This window comes from Scardinius erythrophthalmus (assembly GCF_964197995.2).
Source record: "Scardinius erythrophthalmus genome assembly, chromosome: 1".
Taxonomy (NCBI): Eukaryota; Metazoa; Chordata; class Actinopteri; order Cypriniformes; family Leuciscidae; genus Scardinius; species Scardinius erythrophthalmus.
Genome location: NC_138221.1, coordinates 26,482,242 through 26,493,162, shown reverse-complemented (window position 1 = coordinate 26,493,162; position 10,921 = coordinate 26,482,242). Strand labels below are relative to the sequence as shown.

The 10,921-nt window shown below is 37.9% G+C and overlaps 1 protein-coding gene across 1 annotated transcript in view; it reads left to right on the top strand.

The window, feature by feature from the left end:
* Nucleotides 1-9,597: 9,597 nt before the first annotated feature.
* Nucleotides 9,598-10,921, top strand: part of pkn1b (protein kinase N1b) — a 43,507-nt gene continuing 42,183 nt past the window's right edge. Inside the window, exon 1 of the mRNA XM_081379707.1 lies at nt 9,598-10,091. Within this exon, the coding sequence (XP_081235833.1) occupies nt 10,062-10,091 (30 nt within the window). The 5' untranslated portion in view covers nt 9,598-10,061. The remainder of the gene's footprint in view (nt 10,092-10,921) is intronic.

Below are 10,921 nucleotides of genomic sequence, written 5' to 3'. Positions count from 1 at the left end.
AGACATAAATGCATAAACACAAACTTGACACAAATATTTCAAAACCTGCCTGAATGTTAAATTTGGTCCTGTAAGGGTGTGTCAGGGAACCTTCTTTCTTGCTTTTCCTTTTCCATCTCTCAGTATCTCTCTCTCACTCATCTACTCAGCACTTCCTTTCATACTTTTTTTTTAACCACCCGTCATCAAAAAAAGTCATTTTACATCAAAAATATCTGGAGGTGAAATTAACAAAGTACAATTTATCATCCATTTAGCTCCCTGTTTGTTCTGTTATGTGAAATTATGTATGCCAGGTGACAAACATTGAGAAAGTGATTTTGTTGTTCTCTCCAAATTACCACAAATCCATTATTTTAATTAAAGACTAAAAATTAGCAAGTTTAGGTTATCATTTTATGTGGATGTATGTATGTATCATTTACCCTTAAAAACTGCCTTCATTAATGGAATTTTATCTTTATTTAATTTATAATATTTTACGTTTTATTTACATTGTTATATATTTTTGTCTTATTGTTTTTTTTTATAAATATATTATTTAATATTATTATTATTACTTTTTTATTTATTATATTTATATATGATTCATTTACATTTTTAAGTCCTATTCAGGTAGTCTATAAATGTATTTCAGGTACATGGTCAGGGAAAAATTCAGTTCTGCTACACTGGATTTTTTATTTTTATCCCAGTTACTGTTCCAAACAATCAGACCCTCTGCAACCCACTCCAGTTATTGGATTGGTTTAGATATGACACCTCATTTATTTGATCACATACCTGAATTGCCAGAATGAAGCCCAAAATATATTTTGTTTGTTTTTATTTGAATATATGGTAGCGTATGTGTATAGTCAAACACGAAACCTTTCATACTCCATTTGATAGTGTGCACGAGCACAGGCGGTCAACACATGCGCTCTAGAAAGTTTCATCCTTGTCCATTGTCTTCGCTATTTTTCTCCAGAAGTTATGACCAATAAACATGTCTCTGTATTCTTTTAAACTAAAGTTATCTCATAACCCCCTTTCACAAGTGCTTGTCAATGCGGGCATCTGTTGTTGTTGCAGTCTCCGTTATTTTGTTGTTGTCTTTTTAGTTTCGTTTTCAACTGTGGAACAACGACCTGTGCCAGTGTTGACACCTGGTTGAACAACTGATTAGTGCAAAACAAATTCAATGCACATCTGCGACTTGCACGTACGTGTAAAAATCCTAAGTATACTTTGGGCTTAACATTCAAACTCTGAAAGATTGCTTTACAGTTACAATATTTTCAGTCAAAGTGAACTACTCTCTTGAATTTTGCTGGTAACATTTTTGAGCTACACAATCTAACATTGTAGACTGAATATTACTTGAAAGGAATATTAAAGGTGAAATGTAAGCTCTATCCACAGCTTCTCCGGCTTGAGAGCACTTGGCGCATAGATCCTTTTTTGATTTTACAAACAGAACCCAGTATAAATTATTTTCTTTGGTAACCAACAGAATGCCACAGTATAGAATGTATTGAACACAGAATATTCCTCATGTGATGGTTTGCTAGTTTTTAAAAATATTCAAAGGTGTTTACAGGAAGGATGTGTGGGAAAACTCGATTCCAGACTTCATTAAGTTTTGTCTAACTTGTTTGGTTTGTGTGTTTTCTTTTCTTGTCTGCTTGTTCCTCTTTCTGTCTGTGCTTTTCCTCTGTTCATGTTCAGTCACACCCTTCGTCATAACAAATGCTTCTGTCAGTAAACGCATATTGCAAGTGCTCTTGACTGTCCACAGGGAAACCCTGGAACAGCATACAGACTGGTGAAGTTTCACTTAGCCAACAGGACAATGGTAACCATCCAAGACTAATCCAAGAAATTAATGACAATAACTACTTTGCTCCTCTGCCGGACCAACAGAGGCAGCTACAGCAGCCACAGCCTCGTATCGATATCCAGCATGTTGATGTTCCTCCGAGGTTCCCACTGACTGCATTGGTGCCAAACATGCAACTGCGACGGTTAGAGCAGCACCAGCTGCAGTTGAGACACATTCGACGGCGCCAGGAGCAGGAACGGCTGCAACGCCTGTGTCTGGAGGAGGAAAGGCAGCGGCAGGAACAGCAAAGGGCACTGGAGAGGCAACGTCGAGAGCTGCTTCAGTTGCAGCTGCAACAACAGCAGCAGAAACACCGGCTACGCCGACAGCTCCTGCAGCGCCAGCTTGAGATGGAGCAGCAACAGAGAGTCAAACAGCAGCCGCAGGTGAAAGGGCAACCACTGTGTCTCCTGGCGCCCTCATCTGGACTCTGCACCATCTACGAGGCTATGGAGACCAGAGAGGAGGAAGAGGATGAGGAGAACAGATCTGGGGGAAAACAAGGTTCTCCCAACCGGACTGGCCATTCGATCCCGACGGACCTACCGCTGAGAGTTGCCAACGGAAACCTTCGCCGACCGCCGCCACAGGAGCTGGACTGGAACACTAAACTGGACATGGTCCAGCAGCTGATTAACCAGACTCTGCTTCTGGCCGGGGAGGGCGGCTGTCCTCCACTCCTGTACCTGCCTGGGCAGGGAGGGGGAATCCTCAGCCCTCTGGAGAGCAGCCTGTGGCCACACATCATGTCCCACTTCGACTGCTCCGCTGCGACAGTGGCTTCAGTCAGTAGTTACTCCCCCAGCAGCCAAGCCAGTTCCCCGCAAGGTGACTGGACTGTGGTGGAACTGGAGACGCATCATTAAAAGCCTGATTCCTCGATCAGCCAAGCATGTGCACAAATTATACAATATCAATCCCATATCCTAAACTATTATAGAAACTCTATACTGTCCAAAGCCACGTTTCCACCGAAATGACCCACAACAATTTGTCCCAGGAACTATTTTTCCCCCAGACCTGTTGCTGTCTGCATTTCCATCGTGGTCTAAAGTACTGATAAGATTGGGCAAATTAGTCCGGTGACGTAGGACTGCGCGCAACTTTCCAATTCCCACTGGATTTCATCCTCCTCATATAAGCTTAATAAAGCCTTAACCTTTTCATTGGTCCGTCGGTCGTATTTTTTAAAGTCAAATAGCAAACAATCTTACTGCACGCACCGCAAATTACTTTCAACCAATTGCTTTGAATCCAACCAATCAGCATGTTCAGTGTCCAAGTCCCACCCCCAAAAGTTCCTGAACTTTGAAAAAGTACTACCTCGCAAGCAGGGACTTTTTGAGAGGGAAATTTTCACCTCAAAATTTAATTAGACCCTGGTTCCTACAGTCGTAACACACTCAGTACCATCCCAAAGTCCCTTGTTCCTGGGGAAAGTTCCTGCGGTGGAAACGCGGCTTAATACCTGCACTTGCATTATACCGCGGTGCCCAATCCTGTCTATGAAGAGCTTCCTCCCAGTTCAGTTTCAATCCTGCTCCAACACACCTGTCTGTAATTAAAAGGTTTTCCTGAAGATCTTAATTAGCTGGTTCAGTTGTGTTTGATTAGGATTGGAGCTGAACTTTGCAGGGAGGTAGATCTCCAGGAACAGAATTGAAACCATTCAATGCATTGAATTACATGCATTATACAGATGTATGCTATTTGACCCTTATCCTCAAACTGTCGTTTTTGTTTGTTTGTTTGTAATTAATGTGGTCTAATCATTTTGAGTCTTAGGGTTGCAAGCACTTTCCTGAAGAGTTTTTTGTAGCATAAACCTATCATTTCTCTTCCTCAAACATATTTAAAATCTACACATATTTACGGCTTAATGCCGTTTTATTACTTTTCTGTAGTATTTTGACAACATGAAAACAAAATTGACCATGTTTACTTTTTTCTTGATTAGTCATAATGTGAATACTTGTGAAAGATAAATAGTCTTAATCTTTTATCAAAATGTAAGAGCCTGCTCTGAATTGACTTTCCTTTCCAATTAGCCAATTTAGCCTCACTTAGGCCATGTGGGTTATTAGTTAATGTTAAAAAACAACCAAATAGCTAAGCAGGCATTGTTTTAGGCCAGTGTTTCCTAACCCTGTGCCTGGAGGCAAAACAACAGTAGACATTTTGGACGTCATTTTGGTGAGTAGACATCAGTAGACATTTTGGTGTGCCTCCAAGAACAGGGTTGGGAAACACTGTTGCAGGTAATCCAGGCTTTCTTAGATATTGCCAATAGTTAATGCAGTAATTTATCAGTGGCTAGTGTTAATGTAATAAAGAGTTCAACAATCATTTGAAAATGGACTTTAAAAACTCCTGTTGTTTCAAGAAGGGGGAATTGACTCCAAACTGTATCTCCTGTAGAGCCCGACCGATTTATCAGTCTGCCGATTTTATCGGCCGATATGAGCCTGTTACAGATATAACGGTAGCGGCGTATATGACGCAGATATGCCGCCGATATGATTTTTTTTTTTTTTTTTTTTACAGAACATATAACGCGGATAAAATGCTTGTAAATTGCGTAACTACGTAGTTTGTCCAGCAGAGCGTGCTCCATTGTTTGCTAATGGCGACCCATGTCGCTGTAATGACACCAGTCAACCCTTTCACTTAAGTAAAAGGAGGTCTCTACTTCAGACACGGTGTAAGATGCGCACACATTAGCTTCAACTCCACTGACAAGGTATAAAACATGGCTAGCTAGCTAATGTAGCAAACGAGTATGATAAGCTCGTTGTGAGAGTAAAAGACGGGAACATTGTTTATTTACTGTATAACATTGCGTCTCATCAGGTGACAACGTAGCATTAAATCACCATTCAACAGACCGCACTGGTACTAGTAAGCAACTTACCGTTAAGACACCGCTTGTCTGCTGCTGCCTGAACAAGACACCGGACGCGAGTAGTGCGATGCGACTAAGAGAGTTGAACCCATTATAATCAGTGATGTGCTCTACACTGGACGCGATGCGAGCGACAAATCTCCGACAGTAATGCCTCGTTCTGCTTTGTAACGGGGGCATTTTCGCGTTTAGGGTAAACAGCTGTTGCGACGCGAGCAACAACGGCCACGGCCGCGGCCGCGTCCGGAGTAGACACAGTGTTTAAGCCCATTCTGCCTATAACGCTATGTTTCAACATCAAGCAATATTCTAATAATTTATATAATTCTAAGACTTTATATAGGGCAATTTTGCATAAAGAGTAGCCTAGTTTCACGTTTAGTGCATTTTGCTGACTACTTATTTAAAATAGTATAAAAGTACTGTATTTGTAATTAAACACTTTTTACAAATTACTTTTTTTTTTGGTAAAAAAAATTAAATAAAGAGTTCTTCCTCCACTGGTAGAGACTAGAGGAATTAAGACTAATAATAGAAGATAATAAGGTTTTGCCAGTGATACTTTTGATATATTTATTGATACAAGTTATTTTTTATATAACGTGACTAAATTAAAAGACAAAGTCATTAGTGATTATGCAACAGTATTTATAATATAATATAGAATAGAACATGCAATGCAAACTAGTTTGTTTACAGCTCAAATGTATCATTCTCATTCTATCATTCACCCTGCCTCCATTACATATCTTTGTCACACAAGTGTTTGATCACATTTGAGTCATCATTGCAAAGCCTGTTTTATATATATATATATATATATATATATATATATATATATATATATATATATATATATATATATATATATACTGTTTCTGTATACTGTGTATTCTATATACAGTACCAGTCAAAAGTTTGTACACACGAATGATAAATAATATCGGCCGATATATCGATATTCAGCTTTTTTTACTCCCTAATATCAGTATTGGCCCCAAAAAAACATATCAGTCGGGCTCTAATCTCCTGTTTTTGCAAGATACTATTTAGAATGGCAGTATGTAATTGAATATGTATAATAATGCAGGAATTAAAACAAAAGTAAACAATTTTAACTTTATAATTGGAATCAATTAGATAGAAATAGGAGGTCAAAAGAAAAGTAGAGCCAAGGGTTTTAAACCTTATGATGGTTCATCAGGTTCCTAAGGGGAAATTGACTGCAAATTCACATTTAACAGCTTTTTTAGTCCTGGATTATTTATTTATGTAATAAATGGCATATTTAGACTTAACTTTGTAACTGTTTGATTTTCACATTGATATTGGTTGTAATTAGATTATGGGTAATGTGTTGTTGTTGTCTAAGGACTGTTGACCTCATGTTGCTGTGAACAGAGCTGATTTGTTTGCTCTTCTCCTCTGGACAGGGAGATTTCAGTTGTGGGGAAACTCTTTTCTCCCAACATTCCTGAACCATTACCTCATTTCCTGGGTCCCTCTAGTTTCAATGGGTTTCCTGGGTTACTGATGATGTCATGGCAACTAGAAAAAAGGAGGTGTCTAAAAGACACATGAGGGAAAAATGGAGGGTAGGATGTGTGTGTGTGTGTGTGTGTGTGTGTGTGTGTGTGTGTGTGTGTGACTCTCCAGACACAAAGGTTTATTAAATTACGTGCTGACGATCTGATTTTCTTGGGATGCTGTGGATGATGTATTTTTACATAGAGTTATACAGTGTATGAAGGGTTTGTGTTGGCAAGAGTTGTGAGTTAGTATTTATCTGTTGTATTTTCTACAGTGCTTTAGTTCTTTCATTTCTCTGTCTTTGTTCATTGTGTTCATTGTCTAAAGACTCTTTACCTTTTAGAAGCAGCTGAATCATTTGGGGATAGACTTGTTTAAGACAGACTATTGAGTTGCAATACTGCCATCTATTGATGATACACCATAACAGCAACTGATGTGGTGTTGGATTCTCAAGCCAACCCAACTTGTTCAACCAATTTATGTAATATATTATATTTAGGAATAAATTAAAGATCAATCTGTCATCCCTTTATAGCACATGTAGCAGCCAGTTAAATGTACTTTCTGAGGTAAGTTAATAATCACTGTTTAAAAAAAAAAAAAAATATATATATATATATATATATATATATATATATATATATTGTAATTAATCACTGGAGATATGGAGATACATGTTGTATGGGTGTGTTTAAACTGTTGTTTGTAGTTTTTTTTTAATTGTTTTTATTATTATTCAAATCATAATTGTAATGATAAATATGTATCAGATACCAGCACATATTTAAGACTCATTTCCTTTTTATTTCCTTTTCTAAGATGACATTTAGAATGAAAATATAATAATTTTATTTTAATTCCTGTAATATAATGGTTATTTAATTAAGGATATTTAATTAAATTGGAGGTCAAGGGTTTTAAACATTATGAACCATATAGTATAATTTATTGTCTCAAGTAACTAAGTTATGTTTTATTAAAGGAGAGGACCAAGTAATTATAATGCAGAGTTGATTACTTTGGAAGACAGACACAATAAAACTGCGTTATTTCAAAAATATATTTTATTTATTTATTTATTATTTAAGGAAATTGTAATGATGAGATTTGATGATTGATTCAGATGTTTGGTATTAATGGTGAAGGTTGCACGTTTGGATGTGTATCCCTCTAACGTCCAATATTTGTTCCATAATTATATCACTTTCACCTCATATGTAATCTGTTTTACTGTCCATCCTACCATATGTGTCCTGATTGCAAGCGAGTACAATTTAGACATTCATCAAGCCTACTACACATCTCAAAAGTAGCTAGTGAAACCACTCGTGATCATTTTGTCATCATAACTCATAACTATCAGGCTCACTTTTTCTCCTACCTTGGACTCTTTATCATCAAGTCCGCAGTGTGTGTCATGGCCGACGTTCCTGTGGAGGATATTACTACATCAGTTTACAGGCTAAATACTTGCGATTAACGATTAAGACTACATACATAATATTTTTAACATTCATAAGAAGTTTATGCTAGTTCTAGCCTGTAGGTTGTGCTTGCGATATGTCGCTAAATTAGCCACAGCTAATCTAATAGGCTACCTTCCTCGAGCGTCTTGACTTTGCTGGCCGGTGTGATAGCCACCACACTACATATGAATAACCCCAAATGAACTTTACTTGGGAAAAACATCGTATTTCTAGGGGGGAAAAGATCGATTTTCAAACAATTGTTGCAATAGCCTATATCAGACGTCTCTTCAGTGTGTGTTTAAAGCCCGCGCGCGCCAAGCTGCACTTGACAAAAACGGTTAATCACTGCGCCTGACTCTAATAATCAATGTCTGATGTATTTTATGTACGGATAGATTATCCTATTATACATTTTAAACAGTTGTATCAACACGCTTCTAAATATATTTTTTATTATCTCTTACAATAATGAAATATACGAGTTTGCTATTGACTTTCAGTTAGGCCTACAGTACAGATTAAAAAAAAAGAAAGAAAATCTGTTTAACCGTCAGTTTTATCTGACTGACCAAATTATCAATTTTGTTTGGATTGTGGTAGGCTATAACGCATGCGAATAGCCTATAATAAAATACACAGACACGTTCGTTTATATTTTGAAGATGTGATTTAATGTGCCTGAAATAATATTAATACGGCACATAGGCCTATAGTCCAGTCATTTTATGAAAAAAAGGTTGAACAAATTGCAACAGAAGCAAACTCAACTGATTTTGTATCCTCAATATGTCCTGAGTAAGGAAAAAAAAAAAAAAAGTCCCGAAGAATCCCATTAGGGGAAAGTTTCGAAAAAGACCCAAATACGCCTATTCATTTTTTTTTTCACGTGAATAGGGTAAACATTTTAACCTTTAGATATCACCATGAAAATTACTGAATTGATTACTTACATCAAGACAAACATAAAAATGTATTACAAGATTTTTTTTAATTGTTTGTTAACATGGACAAACGGAGCATAATCTAATTACATATGTGCTAATTTGCATAAATACCACAACAGATCTAAACATAGCCAGGTGCAAATGTCTATATTTGGGTCTTTTTCGAAACTTTCCCCTAATGGGATTCTTCGGAACTTTTTTTTTTCCTTACTCAGGACATATTGAGTAGCCTAAGGAACATACTTTATTTGACATTTATTTGAAGGATAGCCTAACCCCTTGAGATGCACCGTCTCGTTTTCGAGGGGGTCCTTAGAACAAGCACGAATACAGACAACAGATTACATTGTATAACACATAATACTTCACATTCATACCAACATTTATACATTTATAAATTCATACGCTATTTTAAATCGTCTTTTAAAAATCTCACGACGACGGTGTCAATGTGATCCACAAGGGGGCGCAGTTTCCAACTTTAACACAAGTAAACGCTCACAAGTAGCCTATGTAAAGACAGATTAAAGCGTTTACGTTTGACATACATGTTCTAATCCTGGATGAATTTGCTGAATTTACAGGGAGTCGCATCTAAAACCATTGCAAAGGCAGAATTTGGACGCACTAAGCCTTGACTGACCATAACGTCTGTTCAACCCAAATAGTACAGGCGCATTTCAGCCAGACTTAGACAGTGTGTGTAATGTAGTGATATTTTGAGTTTGAAGCTCAACACGTGTTGCAAGACAATCATGCGAAAACGAAAGCGCTCTCTTCTATGGCGGACACACACGTCCATCACATGACCGCGCTCCGGTCTGGCACCAGAGCGCGCACTACCGGAGCGCGAGATCACCAGGTGACGGTTTCTGCGCGTGCTTCAGTCTCATCACAGAAAGACAGCGGCAGGACGGATAACTGTGCGCTCCGGGTGACTCTCTATTGAACCCGACCTGGAGTCTGCGGAGTCCGAAGATGCACTTTTAGGGTCTAATTTTGGACTTCATTTAGCCTGTCCAGTGTAACGGGGATGAATATCTGTCCCAGACGCACGGAAACAACTTCCCTTTTATTCAATACTATATGCTGCACATTTATTAATGCGATCCAATCTAAACTGAGCGACCAATAAAACTTGTTCCTCTGCCTCGTCAAGGGAGTTGACGCGGGTTTTCGCAGAAATGTCTCGGTGGATGTGATCTTTATGACCGAACGCAGCAGCGCAACAGGACGCGGTTCATCTGGCTCATCTATTTATCATATGATTGCCGTTATGATGATGTGACTGGTGAAACTGAAGCTGCTCAGGTGAGAAGCATCGGCATCTCCTGTCCCTGACACCTGAGATGGCCATCAACATCAGCGGCTCCATGCGTGTAAGTTTAGACCATCTGTCGCTCCTGTGAACGAGCTGCACTGCTCTAATGCACTTCACATAATCTATTTTTTATTTTTGTGTGTGTGTGCTGTCTACATTTAAAAGCTAATTGAATACGAATGTTAAATTACACTCAACAGATATATGAACATAGCTATTCTGCTTTCTAAGACAGCATCTGCCTTCATTATAGCCTACAGTTCAATCTTAATAATTGTGCCAGAAAACATACATTTGTGTAAATAGCTATAGCATTTTAAATGCTTTTATTTTTTATATTTTTTGCTTTTGCTTTTATTTTTATATTTTCAATTTAGTTTCTATTTCTTTTTAAACATTCTATTTAGCTTTCATTTATTTATATTTGTAGTAGGCTACTTCAGCTAAAAAAAAGTTGTTTAGCTTCCTTGGTTTTCATCAGTTTCTATGGTTTTTCATTGTTTGATTGATTGGCACACCTGGTATTCATTGTGTTGATTGGTCTGCTCCGTGTATTTAACTTTTGTCTATCTTCATTAGATATTATTGTGCTGTTCTGGGGTGCGTTTCCCGAAAGCATCGTTGGCCAACTATGGTCGCAAGTTCATCGCAATGTCCATTGAACTCTATTGGTAACAACGGAACTTGCGACCTTAGTTGGCCAACGATGCTTTCGGGAAACGCACCCCTGTTCTAGTTTTCATAGTTCCCGTATTCCGAGTATCTTGTTATTTTGAGAGTTTTGCTTTATTAAAGGGATAGTTCACTTTGAAATAAAATTTTGGTATGTTCTAGCTTACCTCAAGGGCATCCAAGATGTAGGTGTCTTTTTTTCCGCAGTAGTTTCAA